Source organism: Panthera onca, chromosome D3 (assembly GCF_046562875.1).
Source record: "Panthera onca isolate mPanOnc1 chromosome D3, mPanOnc1 haplotype 2, whole genome shotgun sequence".
NCBI lineage: Eukaryota > Metazoa > Chordata > Mammalia > Carnivora > Felidae > Panthera > Panthera onca.
In genome coordinates, this window is record NC_138350.1 from 15,124,125 (window position 1) to 15,146,627 (window position 22,503).

At 50.4% G+C, this 22,503-nt stretch overlaps 1 protein-coding gene across 1 annotated transcript in view; it reads right to left on the minus strand.

The window, feature by feature from the left end:
- GCN1 (GCN1 activator of EIF2AK4) overlaps window positions 1-22,503 on the minus strand; it is a 57,679-nt gene that overhangs the window by 13,103 nt on the left and 22,073 nt on the right. Inside the window, exons 17-44 of the mRNA XM_060612438.2 lie at window positions 22,328-22,403; window positions 22,020-22,179; window positions 20,794-20,983; window positions 20,570-20,694; window positions 19,585-19,763; window positions 19,193-19,286; window positions 17,958-18,071; window positions 17,667-17,865; window positions 16,619-16,774; window positions 15,952-16,133; window positions 14,450-14,530; window positions 13,942-14,085; window positions 12,783-12,910; window positions 12,410-12,599; window positions 12,130-12,200; window positions 11,325-11,490; window positions 10,780-10,974; window positions 9,583-9,829; window positions 9,009-9,130; window positions 8,563-8,677; window positions 7,546-7,725; window positions 4,962-5,182; window positions 3,491-3,559; window positions 3,149-3,287; window positions 2,863-3,059; window positions 2,523-2,665; window positions 461-578; window positions 133-348 (exon numbers count right to left, since the gene is read on the minus strand). Of these exons, the coding sequence (XP_060468421.1) occupies window positions 133-348; window positions 461-578; window positions 2,523-2,665; window positions 2,863-3,059; window positions 3,149-3,287; window positions 3,491-3,559; window positions 4,962-5,182; window positions 7,546-7,725; window positions 8,563-8,677; window positions 9,009-9,130; window positions 9,583-9,829; window positions 10,780-10,974; window positions 11,325-11,490; window positions 12,130-12,200; window positions 12,410-12,599; window positions 12,783-12,910; window positions 13,942-14,085; window positions 14,450-14,530; window positions 15,952-16,133; window positions 16,619-16,774; window positions 17,667-17,865; window positions 17,958-18,071; window positions 19,193-19,286; window positions 19,585-19,763; window positions 20,570-20,694; window positions 20,794-20,983; window positions 22,020-22,179; window positions 22,328-22,403 (4,217 nt within the window). The remainder of the gene's footprint in view (window positions 1-132; window positions 349-460; window positions 579-2,522; window positions 2,666-2,862; window positions 3,060-3,148; window positions 3,288-3,490; window positions 3,560-4,961; window positions 5,183-7,545; window positions 7,726-8,562; window positions 8,678-9,008; window positions 9,131-9,582; window positions 9,830-10,779; window positions 10,975-11,324; window positions 11,491-12,129; window positions 12,201-12,409; window positions 12,600-12,782; window positions 12,911-13,941; window positions 14,086-14,449; window positions 14,531-15,951; window positions 16,134-16,618; window positions 16,775-17,666; window positions 17,866-17,957; window positions 18,072-19,192; window positions 19,287-19,584; window positions 19,764-20,569; window positions 20,695-20,793; window positions 20,984-22,019; window positions 22,180-22,327; window positions 22,404-22,503) is intronic.

Sequence of the window (22,503 nt, forward strand, 5' to 3'; positions counted from 1 at the left end):
GGCAAAATAACTGGCTGTTTTATCTTTAAGAGTAACTGTTAAATGACTAAGAAATAAATGTTCTCTTAGATAGGGGGCTCTAGGCACCCTAGCCTCTGATGCTGGGTCAGAAGCAAGGTCCAGTAAACTTACGGTTCTCTTATCTGCACAGGTGCTGGCTAGGAAACCCAGCAGCAGCCCAAAGAGAGTAGGCAGGATCTCGCGCAAGGTGCGGGGGGTATTAGAGACCACAATCTTCCAGACGTGCAGGGACGCCTGCCGCACAACCAGCTGGGTGTCTGAGCGGCCCATGTAGAGCCCTGCCAACACCCGGTTCCGCCGATCTACCCCCAGGGCAGTGATGATAGCCTACAGCAGTGGAAAAGAAGGGAGAACGCAGGGTGGTGAAGCCTCCAGAGCATGAGTACCAGGGCACATCCCTACCATCACTACGGGTGGAAAACCAACTCGAGGCACGCACCTTATTGGACTGGGCAGTTCCAAAATTATCATCTTCAGAGGCAGTTTCTGTGGTCATCTTCCCGGTGACCCCTGAGATGTGGAACAGGAGATCCCCAAGGAGCTGAACAGAGCTAAACCTGAGGAAGAAGCCAATAACAGAGTCACACAGTTGCGAGGGGCAATCTTGGGGGACAACTGAGCACTGGGCAAAAAATATACTGGAAGGAAGTACACCTAAAATATTCATGGTGGCTACAAATGTCCATCAATGGATGAATGGATAAAGAAGATGTGGTATATATATACAACAGAGTATCACTCAGCAATCAAAAAGAATGAAATCTTGCCATTTGCAACTATGTGGATGGCACTAGAGGGTATTATGCTGAGCGAAATTAGAGAAAGACAAGTATCATATAACTTCACTCATGAGGATTTTAAGATGCAAAACAGATGAACGTAAGGGAAGGAAAACAAAAATAATATAAAAACAGCAAGGGGGACGAAACATAAGAGACTCTTAAATATGGAGACAACAGAGGATTACTGGAGGGTTTGTGAGAGGGGGGATGGGCTAAATGGGTAAGGGGCATTAAGGAATCTACTCCTGAAATCATTGTTGTACTATATGCTAATTAATTTGAATATAAATTTAAAAATAATAAATAATAGGGGCTCCTGGGTGGTTCAGTCAGTTAAGCATCCGACTTCGGCTCAGGTCATGATCTCGCGGTTCATGAGTTTGAGCCCCACATCAGGCTCAAGGTCCAGTAAACTTATAGCTTGGAACCTGGAGCCTGCTTTGGATTTTGTCTCCCTCTCTCTCTGCTCCTCTCCTACTTGCACTGTCTCTCTCTCTCAAAAATAAAAATTTAAAAATTAATTATTAATAAAAATAAATAATAAATAATAAAAAAGTAAAAATATATTCATGGTGGCTATCGTGGAATGAGAGAAGTTATAGACTTTTTTTTTTTTTTAATTTTAAGAGAGAGAACGTGTGCATGCACACAGAGGAGGGAGGGTGGAGAGGGAGGGAGAGGGGGAGGGGGAGAGGGGGAGAGGGGGAGAGGGGGAGAGGGGAGGGAGGGAGGGAGAGAGAGAGAGAGTCAGTCTCAAGCAGGATCCATGCTCATACCAAATCCGATGTGGGGCTCAATCCCACGAGCCTGGGATCATGACCTGAGACAAAATCAAGAGTCGGACATTCAACTGACTGAGCCACCTAGGTGACCCTAGAAGATTTTTGTTTCTTTACACTTTCCCGTATTATTTTCTTCCCAAGTTTTCTACTAATGAAGACATATTACTTTAACAATGGTAAAAAATCAACATTTTTTAAAAGCATAGGTGAAAGTTTCTGTAATAAAAATTACAACGAAGAGGGAGAGTACAGAAAGAAACATTAACAGAAAATCAGGAATGCTGATCATCAGAAATGATCATCACTAAGAAGAGGCCTAGAAGGATAAACCTTACTTCTCTTCAAATTAAATTAGGTTTATTGTTTTTAATGACTACAAAAATCATAGTCCTATTTGAAGTGAAGATTCAAAAAAACCCATAAAGGGGCTCCTGGGTGGCTCAGTCAGTTAAGTGTCTGATTCTTGATTTTGGCTCAGGTATGATTTCACAGTTCATGAGTTCGAGCCCTGCATCAGGCTTTGCACTGGCATCGCGAGACCTACTTGGTACTCTTTCTCTCTCTCCCTATCTGCCCCTCCCCTGCTTGTGCATGTACATGCACAGACACACACACACACACACACGCACACACACACACACTCTCTCTCTCTCTCTCTCTCTCTCTCTCTCTCACACACACAAAATAATCATGAAAATATTTTTTAATAAAAAAATAAAATTTTCATACAAACTGAAGAACTGAATAGAGCAAACTTTTCAACAGAGGATCAGAATAGAGACACTGCTACATGAAACTGGAGAGTCACACTGAGTGCTTAAGAGTGAGAGTCTAGAGAGAGTTGAAAAGAATTCTCAGCAACATTCCTGCTCCTCGTTTCTCAGAGTTCCCAAAACGCAAAGCCGGGGCCACTGGGTCTTTCCACCCGAGTCCTTGCCTTATTCTCCAAAGATCATCAAAGAGGCCTTGCTCCAGCTGGGGCAGCAGCAGAGCGATAGCTGTCTCGGCGTACATGGAAATGACCCGCTGGCCTGCACGCAGGGCAGTGTCACGCACAAACTCATTCTCATCAGCAAGAGCCTGTGCAGACAGAGGGTGGGTCAGCCAGGGCTGCTTCCCCCAAGGCATCAGACCCAAAGGAAATGGGACTCCCGGAAGAGCAGGATGAGGATTCTTGCCTCCTAGTCCCAGCTGGTAGGGAGCCTAGACTCCAAAGAGAGCACATGCACCCTGCCCCACTCAGTAATGGTACCCTCAGCACGGTCCCTGGTGCCTACTTTGAGGATACATGGGATGATGGGCCCCACATAAGGAGTGAACTTGTCCCCAAAGGTGATGGGCAGGTAGTTGAACATCATGATATAGCCATCTCGGACATGGGGTGCAATGTCCACTTTGCTGGCTGTAGCCACGATTTCTGGCATCAGCTTTTCCAACTTCTCCACCCCCAAGCCAGCCATGACCTCGGCCAACCCTGTAACAAAAGGACAGAATGAACTCACGGGATCGGAAGGACCCTAGACAGCATTCCTGGTCTGGCCCCTGGGCCTGCCCTGGCCTCACCTTGTGCAGCGCCTGAGCGATCCACAGAGCTCTGCTCATAGGTCAGCGTCTCCATAAGCCATGGCAGCAAGTCCTCAAAGCACGACTCCCCCATGCCCTTCACCATGGCCCCAAGAGCCTTTGCAGACACTGTCCGCACCTGCCAGGTAACCAAGAACCAGGATGGTAGAGTTGCAGCGGCTCAAAACCAGGTGCCCACACAGGAGCAGGCAGGGGCCCCTAGGGTCTCCTTCCCTTTACCAGACAAATGCAAAAGCAGCTTATAGAGAATTCCCAGGAATCAATTTTCTGAGGAGTGGGCTAAAATAACAAGCTCCTGCCCGCCTCTCCTCCCAGACTCACCTCAGGTACAGGGTCCAAAAGAGAGGCTTTCAGGCCAGGCGTCACGCTTGGCAGGTAAGGAGCTAAGTCCTGCAACAACACAGGAGGTGACTCGGGTGAAGGCCTGGCTCCTGCTTCCTCTGGGCCCCGTTCCGGTGTGGCCACTGACCTCACCATTCTGCTGACAAGGAGAGCGCAGCAGGGCTGCTCCCACAGCCAGCAGGGAAGGACAAGTGGCAAGGAACCCCACTAACTGGTACCCCAGACGATCACCCAGGAAACCTGTGAGGGATCTGAGGCCCACCCTCAATGGGTAGAGAGAGCCCCCAACTAGAGTTCAATGCTCTTCCTCCTCCTGACCTTATCTCAGGACCAAGGCTTGTCCAGCCTCTGGAATCTAGGAAATTATTTCTGGCACTTTCCCTTCAGAACAGTGTTATCATCTTCCCGTTCTTCACCTTAAAAGGTTTATGTCTCTTGGTATAGCATTCAGCTTTAGGGAACAGTTTTAAATATAGAAAAAGCCTTATGTTCGCTGTAGCATCATTTAAAATAGCAGAAAACCTTGGACAGTATAGGACTGACAACAGGATTATATAAGTTATGGTATATAAATGTATCAGAATATTAAAGAACTATTTAAAAACCAGTTTTGTGAATAACTCATTGTAACTTAAAAATCAGCTTATGTTTAGGAATATAATTTTTTTTGATGTAATAAAAAACATTAGCCGTAACCATTTCCATGTTGGAGAACCACAGATACAATTTTTTGTTTCACCAATTTTCCCATTTCCCAAATTCTCTAGGACTAACATGCCTTGTCCACTTTATCTCTTGTGCCCATACCCTCAGCCAGCAAACTATGACTGTGGGAGACAGTGAGCTCACACATGCAGGCCCCTGGGAGCAGGTAAAGTAAATCTCCCAAACTAGGCTAATTTCCTCTAATTTATAGGCTTACAGAAGTAAAAGCTTGTGATGAGAACTGCAAGCAGAGCAGTGGCCACTTTGCCCACATGGGGCCAGGCTGGGCCTTTCTTCCCCCTCAGTCTGTAAAAGAGCCCATGCATGGATGGCCTCATCTGGGGGCTGACCTAATAAGAGCTTAAACCATTGTGCTCTGCAAGATGCCCAGAGAGTCAGGTCACAATCTCACACTCTGTGAGTTTGAGCCCCGCGTCGGGCTCTGTGCTGACAGCTCAGAGCCTGGAGCCTGTTTCAGATTCTGTGTCTCCCCCTCTCTCTGCCCCTCCCCTGCTCATGCTCTGTCTCTGTCTCAAAAATAAATAAAAACATTAAGATTAAAAAAAAAAAATGCCCAGAGAGCCTAGATTCCTACCCTCCACCCCAAAATTGTGCATTTCGTCCCCTAAACATAAACAGGGACAAAAGCCCAGACAGCCCTTCTGTGTCTACTGCGGGCAAGGACTCTGTGCCCTAAACCAGCATCTACTGGTCTGTCCAGCACCAGCACCAGCTGGGCTGCTACCTTCTGGTCCGTCAGGGAGTACATGTTGCCGATAATCTGGGCTGCCATCTTCCGCGTGTCTGTGGAACGGTCCTGGAAGGCTCTCTGGACAATGGGCATGATGAGGGCCAAGGATGGGGCATCGATGAAGTGAACAAACTTGGTATCCAGCAGGGTCTGCAAGCACTTCTGGGTCTTTCTGGAGGGGTCCGTCAGGGCATCCAGCAGGACAGGGGCAATGGCTGCATGTCCAAACAAGAGAGAAGCTGGTCTACACGAGTCTCAGGAGCGGCAAAACTGCCGAGTCCCCAGAACTACATGGGATCAGAAGAGAAAGGAGTCCGGGGCCACCCCTCACTGGAACCCCACGAGTCACCAGCTGTGGAAGCCAGCCTGTTTACAAAGAGCAATCTCTGCTCCGCCAGGAAGAAAGTAGCAGCTGTCACCCCTTTGCACTGAGCAGCTTGATCTAGCAGGACAACTAGAGTCTGCTTTCAGTGGGAGCTGAGCTGCAGCCACAGTGCTCAGCCTCCACGGGAGCGCAGCTCGGGCACCACAGTGCCTGATCGTGGAAGGGGCAGCCCAGAGTGGTTTTGCGAAGAAACTGTTTTGAGACGCCAAATGCCCCAAGTCAGTGGTGGCAATGAAACACACAATGCTCAGAGGAGTTACACCCAGATAAAACAAGCTCTTCATGTGAGCACCATCAGCCTGGCAAAAGAAATGCCAAGAGAAATACCTGGCTTATCTTTTCCAAAGTCTGGGGAATTCATCCACTGTGAAGACCCATGCTGGCCAACAATTGAAAAAAAAACAAAAACTAACAACCCAATTAAAAAATAGGCAAAAGATTTTAAGAGTTCTCCAAAGGAGATATGCAAATGGCCAAGAAGCCCACGAAAAAGTTTAACATCATTAGTCATTAGGGAAATGTAAATCGAAACCACGATTAGATGCCACTTCACATGCACTAGGGTGGCTATGACCAAAAAAGACAGACAATAACAGCGTAGGCAATGAGAACTCTCACACACTGCTGCCGGGAATGTCAAGTGATCCAGCCACTTTGGAAAACAGTCTAGCAGTTCCTGAGAAAAGCAGACAGTTACCATATCATGACCCAGCAATTTCCATTCCTAGGTACCTAAGAGACCTGAACATGTTTAAAAACACCATGTACGCAAATGTTTATAGCAGCATTATTTCAAACAGCCAATAAGCAGAAACAACCCAAACGTCCATCAAAAGATGACTTAATAAACAAAATGTGGTCTATCCACAAGATGGATTATTGGGCCATTAAGAAAGCATTGATGCATGCTACAACATGGATGAACCTTAAAAACATTATGCTAAGCTCAAGACGCTAGACACAAAGGGACAAACGCATATGATCCCACTATACAAAGTGTCTGCAACAGGTAAATGCAAAGAAACAGAAAGCCTATTAGTGGCTATCAGGGCCCAGAGGCAGAAAGGGAATGAAGAGTGAATGCTAACAGGTAGGAGATTCCTTTTTGGGGTGAGGAAAATGTCCTGGAAATAGACAGTGGTGATGCTCGTGTAATTTTGTGAATATACCAAAAAAAACACCGAATTATATACATTTTTAAAAAGTGATTTTTAATATTATGCAAATCATATCTTAATTTAAACACACACACACACACACACACACACACAAACCATGCTGGATTCTCAAAATGAATTCCCTTCCTTTGATAGAGATCAAGACTGTTTCCGAGCCTTAGGAACCTCCAAGGCTGTTGAACATTGTAAAAGACAACAAAACCCAAGTATACCTATTCATCCCTTAAAAAACAAAACCACACAGAAAACATCATCTTCTGAATAAACAAAAGTCTGGTAACGCCTGGCTTAACTACATTGAACAATTACCTATGTTCCACACTAAAGCTTAAAAATTCACCTCGCTCAGCGAGGTGGCTGCTGGGTTTTGTTTCTAGAAATCAACCTCTTGCCATCACTCAATCAAGAACCACACGACAGGGGCGCCTGGATGGCTCAGTCGGTTGAGGATCTCTTGATTTCGGCTCAGGTCATGATCCCAGAGTCATGGCACTGGGCTGAGTGTGGAGCCTGCTTGGGATTCTCTCCCTCTGCCCCTCTCCCCCACAAGCATGCATTCTCTCTCTGAAGTAAATATATTTTTAAAAAAGAACCACACTACAGAGCACAATTAAGGGGAATAACCCTTCCCTAATCTTCTCCTCTATCACACATCTTCTGCAATGAAACAGAATAGAAAGTTCCCAAAGAATGTATGATGCTGATGTGGCCCAGAACATGTCATTTAATTCTGTTGACTTCAGGGCTCAGCTTAATGCACAGGATCTCTCAGAGTCAAGCGCTTCTGAGCCAATGACTCAGTTTCTCCATTTATGCAGTCAACGATGACAGCTCCAGACCAGTGGCAAAACTACTTCCAAACTACTTCCCACTAATTGTTCTAGAAAAAGGGCTTCCCAGAATTTAGAGGTTATTTCAATGTGAGCATATCTGTCCTCAGAGGGCAAAGATCTTTGCTGAATGCCTGTTCCCTGCAGTGTCCGGGGATGGGAGGAGGAGCCAGGGAGAAGCATACCCAGGATCTCCGGGTTCCTGATGACGGAGCCGATCTGCCTGAGCGCCTGCTGTCCAGCCTTCTGCACTTTGACATGGGAGTCAGTGAGCACCTCCGTAAGCTTGGGCACGATGTTGGGCAGGCAGGATGACAGCTGCTTGGGAGCACAGTACGCCATTGCCCCAAGCAGCTCCACCGACCCTGCAGATGGTAGACACAGGCCCAGCATGGAATCACTGAGCACAGGCCAGGGAGCCACTTGTGCCAGCTGCCTGAGCAAGGGACAACCGGCCTGCCCCTCTGCAGACTGTGGCAGACTGCAGACTGTGGCCCCTCAGGCAGTCCCCAGGGGGAGGGGCAAGGAAGTTGGGGGGTGATGTGACTCCAGCAGAGCGAGCACAAAGCTCCTGAGTCCTACTGAGCCACAGGATTCTGGGTGTCATGCAAGGCGGTATAGGGAAAAGAGGAGAGACCAGGATGGGGGAAAACCTGGCTGAGTCCTGGTGGTGGTCTAAGGCCGATTCACCGAATCTCTCTGGCCTAGTTTCTTTATTCACATGTGAAGAAACTCATTTAGATCTGTGATTTTTCAAACTGCAGGGCAAAGCCTGAAGGACTGAGGGGAAGGCCAAAAGAGAGGCCAAGTAGGAAGGCCCCAGATCTTGACCCTGCCCAAACCAGAACAGCTCTGCTTGTATCTGCTTTGCATATTTGGATGCCAGATAAGATTCTATTTTTAAAAAGGAACTTAAGGGGGAAAAAACTTTAAAGTCACAGAAAGTAGCCACAGACTAATTTTAAGGCTCTGGGATTTCCTCACTGAGGGCAATGGTTCCCGCCAGGGGCCTGTTCTTTGCGTGAAAGCGGACAAATTATTGAAGGACTGAGGCGCATGATGACTCAGAGGGTCTTGGCCTTGCCTGTGGGCTGGGGAGCACACATGCACAGGACAAGACCCCCTAGATGGCTTCCTGGATCCCTGCAAGGGCAGTCTTCAGAAAAGGAAGTTGGACAGAGACATAGAAGGAAGCAGCTTACCAGCTTTGGTCCTCCAGGATTCCTCCTCCAGGGCAGCCAGTAAGGAGGGGAGCACCAGCTTTACCCCGTGAGCACTCAGGTTGCTCATCACAGCCTTGGCACAATCATCTGCAGCCTCAAGGGAGAAGAAAAGGCAATCAGGGGCCTCCTTGCCCAAGCAAGGGTCAAGGCCTGACAGCAGACTGAATGTTCCCCCTGGCGACCAACACTTAATTGGGGTCTCCTGTGTCAGACCCTGTGCCTGGGCCTATAGTCACAGCTGAGAAGGAGTTTCTCACCTCACAGAGCTTCAGCACTTTACTGGGAATCAGAAGAGACCAGTGCCCAAGGCATAGGTGGAGAGGTTCTGGAAGCGGGCCCTTCCACCACCTCTGACCCGTGGCTGAAACTCACAGCCAGCGCCAGGCTGGCTGCCAGTGGGTCTCATATGCAGCCTCAGGACTTACCTCACGCACGTACTGGTTCCCATCCCCGAAGCACAGCAGCAGATGGGGCAGCACATGAACCACGTATGGCTCGAAGAGCTTCCCCAGCATGGTGCAGAGCATCTCGAAGGCAAAGAGGGCTCCTGGGGGAAAGGGTGGGACAGCTGGGAACAGACTGTGCTCTGAAGGCAGCCACAAGATAACCTCCCTGCCACTTCCTCACCCTTTGGACACAATCAAGGCAGCTGTAGGACTAAAGCGGCTGCCCTGTGAGGGAGCAGCACCCTCTGCCTCCCCCAGAACAGGGATATGGCTGAGCAGAAAGAGGGAGAGAACAAGGGAGTGTCTGTCACTTCTTGGCACTAATGCCAGTAAGGCCAATTCTCTCTTGGCTGATGGTCTCTGAGTAAGAAATAAAGTCTAGGCCACATCAGCAAGGACCAGATGGAACGGGTTACACAATCTGCCTCCTCAACAGCGCACACACAAACACCAACTCTTCAGTGAGGAAGGAAAAGCCCGATAGATTCCTTCCTGTGGCAGCTGTGGGAACCGACTTCCCATATTAGGCAGCCCCAAGCTCAGAGACACTCACCCTCTCGCCGGCGGAAGTTCTTCTTATCCTGGATGGCATCGGTCAGCGCAGCCATCATTTCCTGCTGTTTCAGTGACAGGATACCCAGGCCCTTCACCAGCCCTGCCAGCCCATAGGCGGCCCCTTTGCGCTCTGCGTACTTGTCTGACTCCAGCAGCTGCTGCATCAGCCTCTGGATCATCCCTCCTGCGTCCTCTTTGATGGCTGGCACGAGAGGCGGCAAGCAGCTGGCCACAGATTCCTGCACCTACAGGAGGGGCCCACCTAGTCAGCGCCACAGCTCAACTACGGCCGGTTCCTGGGAGTTGCCACAGTCCTACGCAGCATCTCACCACATGATGTCCCCAAAGCCCACCTCAGCCACTGTCTGTCAGACAACACAGGGCATCAGACAAGCAAACAGTGTTATACGCCCAGGGATGATGCGGGCTCCCTCAGGGTGCACAATACATCTGTTAGGCCTGGGCAGGTGAGAGAAACTCCAGGAAGACTAAACCCACTTGCAAAGAATGGTCCAGGGAGAAGTGCATTACGGTGTTCCTTAAAAATGGCCCAAGTTTTCTAACTTGTCAAAGGCACTGGAAATTCAGCTGGGCCTCACAGGGCCAGGCCCAGATTAACTGGTACCAAAAGACATGATCAATTCTGTCTTCTAGCCATAGCTCAATATGCTGTGCTGTCAGAGGCTCGGGCAGGTGAGCGTCTGAATTTCTTTTACCACAATTTTGCAAAGCTACATTTGACGAGAACATTCTGAGTGCTCCAAAATGTAAGTCACTTGGGGGTAGGGAGGGGAACATATATTTTCAGAAAAGAAAACAACAATCCTCACACTATGGCTTGGGAGACTACATAAAAAGGCCCCTGAAATGTGTAAGGAACACACAGAAGGTCAGGGAAAGCTCAGCATAAGGAGTGCTGGGTTTACACTAAGTGCAAAAAATGACTGTTAGTAAATGAGTAGGGAAAAAAATGAAAACACCTAGTATGAAGCCTACTGGAACAAAGTAACTCCCTCTCTAAGGGTGTTCTTGACCATAAACCAGGCTGTCCCGAGACAGAGGATGACTCCTCACTGAGAACTGGCCCTTCTGGACCCTGACGCCCAACTCGCCGCTAGCCCACAGAGGCACATCTATCTACAGTCAGTCCCAGCTCCCCAGCTGGTTTGTGGGCCCCAAGCCAGGAGGCAGGTACCTGCTGGGAGGGGGTAGAGAGGGCAGCGATGAGTTTGGCAACAATGGGCTTCACTTTGGGGTCGCTCTTGTCCAGGTGCTTGGCCAGAGAGCCCATGAGGACCACCACACTCTGCCGCACGGCATCGTAGCTGGCATCATTGGGCGCATTCTTCAGGAACTCCTCGAACACTGGCAGCAATGAGTTGACGTTCTCCTGGAAAGCCGAGCCCACCCAGAGCCTCAAATTAACCCTACAGGCTGCACCTGGGGATGATGGTCTCTGCCCCAAGGACCAAGACCGAGTCTGGCTCTGGGACCGGCATCCTGACAAGCCAGTCAGCAATGCCAGCAGGTTTCCCAGTTTTCTGGCAGGAATGCAGCGGACTTACAAGAATTTAACTACCTTACAGGGTCTTTTGGGCTCAAAAAAAGAAAAATGAAATCTTGCATGGGGCCAGTGGCCCACCAGGCCTCCTGACACTCAGCCTCCCTGTGTCACCACTGCTTAGCTCTGCCTCCTGCCCTGCCTGCTCCTCACCCCCTCAGCTGGCTGAGATCTTTTACCTTCCCGTGAGTGTTGAGGGTCGCAAGGGCTGCATCCAACATGCACTTCCGGACATCTGGGTTTCGGTCGTTGAGAGCATCAGGGACAAAAAACTGAAAGAGGGGCTTCACCTGAGAGCTATCCAAACACTGGGAGAGCTTGTTTAGGGCCAAAGCCAAGCCACACCTAAGAAATAAGGGGGTAGCGTGTCAGGCGGCGAGGGCCAGCCAGGAGCCTCCTCTGTGGTGGAATCTTCCCCGACCTGCCACAAGAAAAGGGAGCTTACAGCAGCTCCCTCTGGGGTGCAGAGCACAGCATGGAGCCCACTGCCCAGTGCTTACCACCAGTCTAGACAATCGTCTCAACAACCCATTTGTCAAATGGAGACCTCCTGCCATCTGCCCAGAGTTTACTTCCCTCCAGGGCGACCCTGGGCACGAACAAGCTCTGCCTCTGTTTCCCCACCTGTGAGTACAATGCCCACCCTACCTCCAGGACAGGCTGCAGGAGGGGAGAGAGGTAAGAGAATCAGAGGTAAAGGCACTTGGAAGTGAACATATTATCCTTTTCAGCTATAGAGCAGTGAGAAGGTCCCCAGGGACCTCTGAGGAAACAGAGGCTTGGAGGAAAGGAGAAACATCCCAAAGTCACTCGGCTAGCCCAGGAGGAGCCAGGACTTGAACTGAGGTCTGACTCAGAGGGAGGTCTTGCCCTTTCCTTCCACTGTCCCGTTATTCCACATTGCCTCCTCTTGGCACCCAACTCACCCAACCTGAGATATCTCAGAAAGCTCTGAGTGGAACAAGATGGCAACGGCCATTATACCTGGCTTCCCACTGATCTGGAGGAGATTCAGAGATAACTCGTCCCAAAGCATCCAGCACTGGGGGCGGCCGCTGCAAAAGACAGGCTGATAAATGTACTGCTGTGCGCTCTCCAGTCAAGCCGGGCAGGCCAGCCATCAGCTGTGAGGTGGGAGATCAGTCACAGCCACCCTGGGTCACAGTGAGCTCCAAGACTCCTATCTGGAGCAGGTCGGAGGCCGAGCAGAGTCCAACCCACTCTCACACAGCCCAGCCCGCAGCAGGGTGCACAGGCCACTCACATAGAGCTTCTCCTGGTAAATCTCCATGAGCCTGCCCATAACCTCTGCCGCCTGCCGCTGGTACCGTGCCACAGCCTGGGAGAGGGCTTCAGCCCCGGCCTGCCTCACAGCTGCCTCGTGATAGATGACATCATCTATCAGCAAGGAGCAGAGGTCCGGCTGCAGATCTAGGCCCATCGTTGACCAGAGCCTGTAGCAGACCAAACAAAGGCGGGGGCTAGTGAGACAAGGGTTTGCAACATCCACTCTGCCAAACACGACCACCCAGCCCTTCTCTTGCTGTTGGCTGAGCTCTCTGGGTCCAGTTATTTCATAAGGGAAGAGAGGACAGAGCAGGAAAAAAAAACCAAAACAATCTTCCAGTGGCTCTCACCTCTCAGCCAGCTTCTGGATCTCTTCCTCCTTGTCAAACTTGACCACCCAGAGCCTCCGCAGAAGGTTCAGGCCATTCTTCTCGTCGGTATCAGGCGCTGGCAATACCATGTGGAGTTCCATCAGTCCCTGAGAGGGGGTGGGATGGGACAGGTGAGGCCCAACCTTTGACCAGAGCCTCTGAGCTGCCTCTTTACCTCCCTCTAAGGCTGTACTATCCAAGACGTAGCCACCAGCCACACATGGGTCTTCAAAATTAAATCAATTAAAATTAACTCTAAGTTCCTCAAACAGCTTTCCCTTTGTGAAATGACAGGCATGTGGGGATAGAATCTTTTTTTACCATAAAATTTTAAAACTCTCAGTGTGCAAGACAAACCTCAGAAAAAAAGACATTCCCTTTGTTTTCTTTGAGAAAAATTTTCCACATGGCTATTGTCTTCCACATCTTGCCAAGAACCAGTGAAAACTCAGTCACAGATCAATAGCAAGAGGCAGCAGACTGGCATCAGGAAGCCCTGTCTCATACTCCAAGGGGAACCTTTAGTCTGTGTTCCAAAAGCACCAAGAAAAGCCCAAGTACAAGGTGATGAGTTGAAAAAACAGGGGCACCTGGGTGGCTCAAGTCAGTTAGACATCCAACTCTTGATTTCGGCTCGGGTCATGATCTCACAGTTTGGTTCATGGGTTCCAGCTCCATGTCAGGCTTCAGGCTGGCAGTGCAGAACCTGCTTGGGATTCTCTGTCTCTCTGCCCCTCCCCTGCGTGTACGTGCATGTGCACGCTCTCTCGCTCCCTCTCTCAAAAGTAAATAAAAAACTTTAAAAAAAAAAAAAAAAGGGAAAAAGAAAAAACAAACTAATCCACTGAGTTTTATCTGTCTATAAAAGTACCAAGATCCACATTCCATTTTAAAAATCTGGTCAAGTCTTCCAAGGTAAAGAAAAAATGGCCAGTGACACACTGACAGCTGCTTTGTTGCTCCCCTTCCTACAATGACCCTGACCCACCCAATGACCTCTTTTCTTTGCCTCCAGGACACCCTGGTGCAGATGTGAGGCATTTCCCATCATTTGAAAGAATGTCCCTCATGCAACTCAAATACTTGCACTGAGAGACAAGGAATACCCCAGCAACCCCAGAAGGGAGTGGGCACGCACCCGGAGCGCGGTGTCCCGCACACTGGCACAAGGAGACTGTAAGGCACAGAGCAGCACATCCACTTCCTCCTGCTCTGCAAAGGCACAGCCATCCTCGCCACTGCTGCTGGCACACAGGGTAGTCAGGGTGTCTGAAGCCAGAACCTAAGGAAAACATTGATGCGCTGGGCTCAGTCCAGCAAATTACTTACTTCTATGGGATCAGGCAGGAGGCCAGGTGATGGGCTGAGGGGCCCACAGAGGGATATGAACTGAAGACACCCACCCCAAAGCCCTCGTGGGTCCAAGCCCCCTGCTCTAGGCCAGGCTAATGGCACAGCCCATCCAGAATATTCAGGCTGGCCATAACTAGTTGAGAATATTCAGGCTGGCACTTTAAAATAGCCTTTTAGCTTGAGTCCAAAAGTGAGGGATAAGAAAGAGAACCAGGATTCAACCCCAAGCACTGGGAACTGAGCTCAGAGTCACAAAATGAGTTGCAGCAATAGCCAACTGAAAAGCAGATCACCTGCAGGCGGGGAGAGCCTGTCCCGATCACCCAAGTCAGAAGGCGCAACATGGCCACACGAGGCAGCAGCTCCGGGCCATTCTAGGAGAGAAACGTAGGGAAGTCAGGATAAGGCTCTGCAACCACACCTAGGAACACAAACGGCAGGCAGCATCCTCTCACCCTCAGGGGAACATTCTGGGTCATACGGCCAACTCCACTGTAGAAACACTGTCAGCTTTACCACTAACTCCATGGGAGCCAACCCCAGTCGGCCACCATCCTCAGGGACTCAAAACAAGTACATTCTGAAACATACTTTAAATTCACAGTACATGAAGTACAGATGGCCCACAAACACAGGGATATTTCACTTTACAAGTAGTAAGGAAATGCAGGATGAAATGGGATACTATTCTTTTACCCACCGTTGGCAAGGTGAATTACCACCTGAAGTTGTGTTAGGTACAGAGACAGAACTCTTGGTGAGGGTCTAGCTCGGAGCACACCACATAATCTGGCAACTCCATGCCCAAGAATGTGTCCTATGGAAATGCTTATGTGGCTGTACAAGGGTCATACATATACAAGGCGGCATACTGCAGTGCTGCTCAAAATATGGAAAATATCTATCAACAGGAAGAGTTCATTGAAACATTGGCGCACCTGCAGCACAGAACCCTACACAGCCTGTAAAGCCGCTGGCATTAAAGAAGATTGGAGCATATGGTCATATGAAAGCAGGACAATCAATTTTTGCCTGTGTGGGGCAGTATGTATATATATATGTGTGTGTGTGTGTATATATATATACACATATATATATATTTTTTTGGCTTCTATGTTCTTGGATTTTTTTTTTTTTTTTTTTTTTTTTTTTTTTTTTTACGTTCTTGGAATTTTTAAACACATACATACGTTACTTTGGCACATTTTCAGAACATATGTTAAAAAGGAAACCCTTCAATGAATGAGGTCTAATCTCAAAATCACAAGGAAGTCAAAGGCAGCGTGATCAAAATTATCTTCTGAGTTAGAAAAAAAACTAACAAAACAGGGGTGCCTAGGTGGCTCTGTCGATTAAGCATCTGACTCTTGATTTCGGCTTGGATCATGATCTTGCAGTTTGTGGGTTTGAGCCCTGCATCGGGCTCTCTGCTGATGGCATGGAGCCTGCATGGGATTCTTTCTCTCTTCCTCTACCTCTGCTGCTTGCCTGCTCGCACGTTCTCAAAGTAAATAAACGTTACAAAAAAAAAAAAAAAAAAACACACAATAAATTAATAAAAAATCCTTCAACTTCTCCAAGTCAGAAACTCTCAAGAGACCCGTAAGCTTCTTTGAGGCTGTCAGTGCTGCACTAAAGAGAACATTTGGGTTCTCCTCACCAATGGCTGCTGTGGTAGATATATGCACACACTCTACTACCCCACCAGAACCCGTGATAGGCCAGCCAAGTGTGGAGAGCCCCTGCCTCCCTGACCCGCCTCAAGCCAAGGGTAGAGCTGAGCTCCCCTGCCAACCTCATCCACGCGCCCTGGGGGATTGTTAGGTGAGGCCCTCAGTTGGGCATGGACGGTGAGGATCTGAAGAATCTGGGCCATGCGCTCTTCCTCCTCCTCGCTGTGGTGGGGCATCTCAGTCAGCACCATCTTTAGAAACGGGAAGACCAAGGAGAAGGCTGGCGCAGACAGGGGCGCAGCATCTGTGAGAGTAAGCAACAGACACACTCTTGCAGGCATCTGCCAAGCTGCCGCCTCAGTTTCCATTCTCCAGGTGAGCAGGCGGAGGGGTGAAGGAGGCTGGAGGCTCCTTCTGATGCCCAGAAGCACAGGATATGATGACAGGGATGAAAGCTGGTAGCCTGGTTCTGCAGCCCATCATGCTCCTACCCCAAACACTGCCCAGTTCCAGGATGAGAAAGGTAAAACACACAGGTAGATTCCAGTGACAAGAAGTAGGTTCCCAAGGCGGGGAGGGGTCACAGTAGCTCACAGAATACCAGGACTCAGAAATTCTCCATCTGGTCCAACCCCCCATTTTTCAGAGGAGGAAATGAAGGCCAAGAAGGAAAGTGACTCGCCCAAGGCCACAGCTGCAGGAAGCCCTGGGGGACATTGAGGCTCACGAACTTGCTGCACCGGCATATACCACCTCGTGCCCGCTGCCCTTACCTGCCCTGTTCCTCACCTGGCTCACCCTTGCCCACCCTGCTGGTGATGGTGTGGCTATGCAGCAGGGTCACCGCCCTCTTCACGGCCACCGACAGCTCTTCCTGGCACCATGACTTATCCAGGGCACACTCTGGCTTCAGCAGGCGTAAAGTCACATGGCTCACCAAAGTGCCTATGTCCAACAGAAGGGACCCAAAGGGAATGACCGATACAAAGACACAGAATCCGGCCTGGGCACAAACCAGGGCCCCCAGGTAGAGGCACGTTATCCCTTAATCCTAGTTCTGCGGTGCCAAACCTAATTTCTCATTTCATGTTAGCACTGGGGGGGGGGGGGGGGGGGGGGCATGTAGGCCAGCAGGAGCTGTCCTTCCAACACTAAGAAGTTAAAAGTGTGAGCCCAGAGTTGTTCAGAAAGGGTAAAGCTCTACCCATTTGGAGCTCCCACCTTCCATGTAATAAGCCCAGCCAGCCATTAACAGTTTTGGCAGGCTCCATAAGCACCAACTAACTTTTCCACTCAGAACCGTTCCCAGATTCTAGCCTCACACCCGTAGGAATATACCCTTTAAGCTAGAAAGTCTGCTTAAGGCCATTAACCCACGAGAGTGAGGCCACCATAACACCCAGCCACTACCTGGTCTTTGTATCTCCATAGCTAACAAAAAGCTAAGGGTCACAGAGACCTCTCATCACGGACACGTGGCTGCTCAGGAGCTCTGAGCTGCACTGACCAGCCACGTGGCACCAAACCAACCCCATTGCCACTGAATTTCTGACTGATTAGTTTTAAAATTGTTACAGAAAGACCACACTGATTAGTGTTTAGAAGTCTGTACTCAGAGTGAAGGGACCAACAGACATAAAACAGGAGGGAGGACAGAGGAGGGAGCTCCATGTCGATCCCAAGGATATACAGCTTGGGGTTCCAAGGCTGCTTCCCTATGGAAACAGAAGTCGGTAGCCTAGACCACCATGTGCCTCCCCACGGGCGCTCAGGGGCATCTCCCACCCCCTCCCGAGCTGCCGTGGGCCCCACCCACAGCCAGCAAACAAGAACTAACCCAAAGCCTTGAGCCTAGGGGGCATGACGCAGGCAGCCAAGGACAGGAAAGGGTTCTTGATCCTCGGAGCAGCCAGGGGAGATTTCAGCAAGGGCAGGAAAGAGTCGACCAAAACAGGGATATACTGGGTCAGGCCAGATGGGTTCTTGGCGAGGATGGTGTCCAGCAGGCCCAGCGCTGCCTCCAGCTCACCGTCCAGCTGCAAGCAGAGTTGGCCGAGGAGGCAGGTCAGCAGGGCCTGCTCCGGACAGCAAGGGGCAGGTCTAGCCTATGGTAGCAGCAGCCACTCACCTCCTGCAGCCGCCTCCGGACCTGCGCCTCCTTGTCCAGCTGGGCCTGCAGCATCTCCTTCTGCTTACTGGTCAGCTGCACCTCCTCTTTTATACCTTTCTTCTTCTTTATCTCCTAAAGGCAACGAGCAAACCAATTCCGTCTCCAGGGAACAGACCTCCCTCCCTACCACAGAGTAGGGAGTGAGATCTGTCCCACAATCAGCACCATACCAGCCCAAAGTCTGTGACTTGGGCCCCCAAACCTGCCACGTGGCCTCCCCCACCTCCCACAAAGTCCACAGCCACCTGGTTTCCAAAGGATGGAGACAGCAGTAGAGAAGTAATTTCTTATTGCATTCTCTATTGACAAAGGCAAGAAGAGCCTTTAATATGTTAGAAAAACGAAAACTCCCTCAGTGAGCTGGGAAGGGTATCCTACCCATGCAGCTTCAGATTCTAAACCTTAGCCTCCCTCCCACAGATGCTCTCCCCTAGTATAAGTTGGAGCCTAAAAAAGGCCAAGAAATCACTCATTCATTCAACAAGCATTTATTGAGCACCTCCATTGCGCCAGGCACTGCTCTAGATGCTGGGGATACTGCGGGGAAGAAGGCCAAGTCTCTGCCCTCACGGAGCTCACAATCTAGTGGGCGAAGACAAGCAATGAACATGAACAGGGTGACTTGACAGCGGGATGAAGGTTATAAATGAAGAAATGAAATATGCTGCACAGTAAGCGGGAAGAGGGGTGGGGTCTACTCTGGACTGGGTGGGCAGGGTGGTTGCCTGAGAGGGGGACAAGGGAGACAAGGTGTGGTAAAGGCCCCAGTCTGGTAAAGGGACCTGCTCTGCTGTCAGAATCGGCTCGGTTAACAAGCCGAATACACAATTCCCCAAAAGCTACATAGGGCCAGGCCCTATGCATTCTCTCAGGAGGAAAGACGGGTCCCAGCCTCTAGGAGGTGGGGTAACAGGCATGGAATCAAGTCACACCATTTGGTGGGAGGAAGGTAGGAACTGGCCCTCAGCAGAGAGAGAAATTTGTCTTCCTTGAGTTGAGGGGTAGAAAAAGCTAAAGAAAGGGTTAAGTAAAAAGGGTGGTAGGGGGACCCCGGACTGGTGGAGGGGTCAGAAGAGTGTGCCATGGGCATCAGGATGACCCCAAGGAACGGTATACACAAAGCAGGGAAAGTCACCAGCCTGAGGCCACAAAGCTCAGCAGCCACCTCACGTGTAATGCTTCCATGTACTCACCTCCTTGAGCTCCAGCTCAATGATCTGCTCCTTAAAGGAATAAGCTTTGTTCTCTCGCTTCATGTTGGCCTTCTTTATGCTGTCCTGCTGGGCACTGAAACATCAAAGCAGGTGATCAGCCAGCTTCAAAACAGCCACCAGGTCCTCCAGCCTCCCACCAGTAGTGAAACCCCAGCTAGCTTTGAAGTTGTATGCACCAGGAAAGTACCAGAGACTTGAAATGCTCTTGTATCCCAACCCTAAGCATGTGCCTGGAACAGAGCAGTACTTGTCCAACGAATGGAAAAGTGGTTTAATTGATTCCTTGCAACAACCCTGTAACGGAGGCCTCTCTCTCTTATAGGTAAGAAAACTAAGGCTTGGGGCAACTGAGCCCATGAGTGGGGGCTCACCTCTGGATGATAGACTTGTCATACAGCTCGCCGGCAGGAGTCTGCATAATGGCAAACTCCTCCCGTGTCACCTGGCGCAATGCAGGGTTCTGCACGGAGGCAGTGATGGTGCTGATGAGCTGTGGAAGGACCCGGTCCGGGGACAGGACGGAGAGGGAGCCCATGGCATTCATGGAAGACTGTCAAACACAGACAGGGTCAGGATGCACCAAGACCGGCACTGGACAGGGGTCCTGCCATGCCTAAACACCCTGGCTACCAGCTCTTCTTCTTCTTGCCACGGCCTGCTCTTTCTGAGCATTGCCCCCCCCCCCCCCCGGCGTAAACAGTAGGAGTGTGTGCCTGCCTTCCCAGGAAGCATTTCCCGCTTGGTCTGGTACCAGCACCCTGACTGGGTGACACACTTCTCTACTCTCAATCTCTGTGGTGCAAGTGAAGCTGCCCCCACCTTTTCCAGAGGTGGGCATATGACACAGCCCAAAAGGACAGGCTCAGAAACAAGCACAGGCCCCAAATCAGGTCAACAAGGGCAGTGAGACCCCATGCCAGTTTAAATGATTGGAAAACACAAGCTTTTCTCACTTGGGCTGATAGGGACAAGCTATAAGCCTGGGAGTGTGTCAGCTGCCCTGCTACCAGGGAGGAAGAGACTGTTGGGGAATGAAGCCCCCATCATGGAGAGCAGAGATGAGACACAGATGGAAGAGACAGAGAGATGGCAGAGAGTAAGAGAGACACCACCTACAGTGTCCTGAAGATAACATCTGAGTCCCCGTAGCCAGCATCGTGCAGAGCCAGTCATATCCTGTGACTCAGCAGTGAGAAGAGGCAGGAAGCTCCCTCTTGTGCTTAAACCATGTTTGCATTTTCTGTCACTTGCAACCCAAGGGTCCAAGGCCACGTTTCACCACACCTGCACCTCTTTCGTTGAATCCTCCCTCTGACACTCTGACGTGAGGCCAGAACTAGTCCATATGCCAATCACCTGGTTCAGGGGACTCTGCATGGTGATCCTAGGGATGATCTGATCCAAGTGCCTGGTAATGAAGGCTTCGAGGTCAATCTTCATCCTGGCAAGGAGCGCTGGCCAGAGTCCAGACTGCACTGCCACTGAAGGGAAGGGGGAGCAATTTGAGGCCTTCTGCCCAGCCTACCCTCATCCTGCCCAGTGGAGTCCCTGCCCCTCCCACACTCGCCCCAGGCACAGACCTAAGGATGGGTGATGAGAGATGATCAGCATCTCCTGGGCCAGCTGTTCAGTGTTGGTAATGTCACCCTCTAGTCCTGGCACCCCAGAGATGACACAAAGAGCCTCCTGCAGGACCCTCGGAGGTACATAGGCCTTGCCTGCCTCAGTCACCTCCCCAGCATCAGTCACCAGAGCCTCTAAAGGTAGCACCTGCAAGGAAACAACTCATCAGCCCCCACTACTCAGCACCCTGTGCAGGCCTGGCACACAAGAGACAAAGATGCCAGGGGCACGGCTGCCTTTCACACATGGTGTTCTCTGGGGTTCCTGCTGGAGTAGAGATATGCCCAGCTCCCTGCATGGGACTTGCAGGCCGTGAGATGTGCCTGGAAGGAGGAAGCACAACTGACCCTGCACCTAAAAAGCCCATGGGGAGAAAGGTGGCCACAGAAATTGGTCCAGGAGACCCAGCCAGAGAGACCACAAGTCTGTCACTGGCCCACATCCCTCAAGCGGGATTAGGGAGGGAGGGACACGGAGTACAAAGAGCACTGAAAAGGGACCTGGTCTTTGGGGTCTACTCTCACTTCTGTCACCCAGTGGTGGGGGACGCTGGGCAAGTCATTTCAGCTGCTGGAACCCTGGACAATTCATATAAAATAAAGATATTTAGCCTGCCTTTTTTTTTTTTTTTTTTTTTTTTTTTTTTGAGAGTAAGGGAGAGAGAGGGGGAGAATGCATGAGCAGGGGAAGGGGGCAAAGGGAGAGAAAATCTTAAGTAGGCTCCATGCTCAGTGCAGAGCCCAAGGTGGGGCCTGATCCCACAGCCATGGGATCATGACCTGAGCCAAGATCAAGAGTTGGATGTTAACTGACCGAGCCACCCAAGCACCCCATAGCCTACCTGCCTTGTAACAGCAGTGTGAAAAAAGCAAAAGAGAGAATGGGTTGCAAATGCTCTAAAAATTATAAAGTGCTTTAAAAAGAAAGTGTTATTCCATTACTCAGTGATAAAAAGATTCAACTACAGGTCACAATTCTGACAAGAAAAGCATCTCTGAAAAGACAAAGAAATTATATGAAATAAGATGTTACCAGAGCTTCAAGGGTAGGGCAGAAGATTCTGGCATCACACAAGTGTCTCAGTGAGAACAGCACAGGAAGAGACCAGCAAACTCCCATGGCATAACTGGGGTGGGCTAAGTGGGTCAGTGAGCCCCAGGTTCTGGACCCCAGCTGCCCTCACCTTGTGAGAACTGAGGACAGCCTTCAGCTCCTCCAGGAGTCCAAATGCCAGCTTAAAGCCCCCGAGAGAGGACAGCAGCTTCCGGACCGTGTGCTGGGCCTGCCTGCGCACACGCCAGGTACGACTCAGGAGCACGGCCACCAGAGCCCGATGGTACTGCCTGCAAGCACAAGGACGTAGCACCCTGGGGAGGGTGGATGTGGGCTCTCCGCAGCCAGCCCTCCCACCCTGCACACACGCTGTTTCTCAGGCTCCTGCCGCGGTCTGCCCCATGTGGCCCAAGGGGAAGGTAAACAGGCCTCACGTACTGAACTTTGTTGCCTGTGAGTCTATGCGGGTGATCAAGGAAAAGTCTCTCTGTCAGATGCAGCACAGTACACAGGGCTAGGAGGGGAGACAAACAGCAGAAGTGTTTTTAAAATACAGAACGCATCCAGAAGGAACTGAAAAGGCCTGGAAAATGAACACCAAAACGTAAATGTGA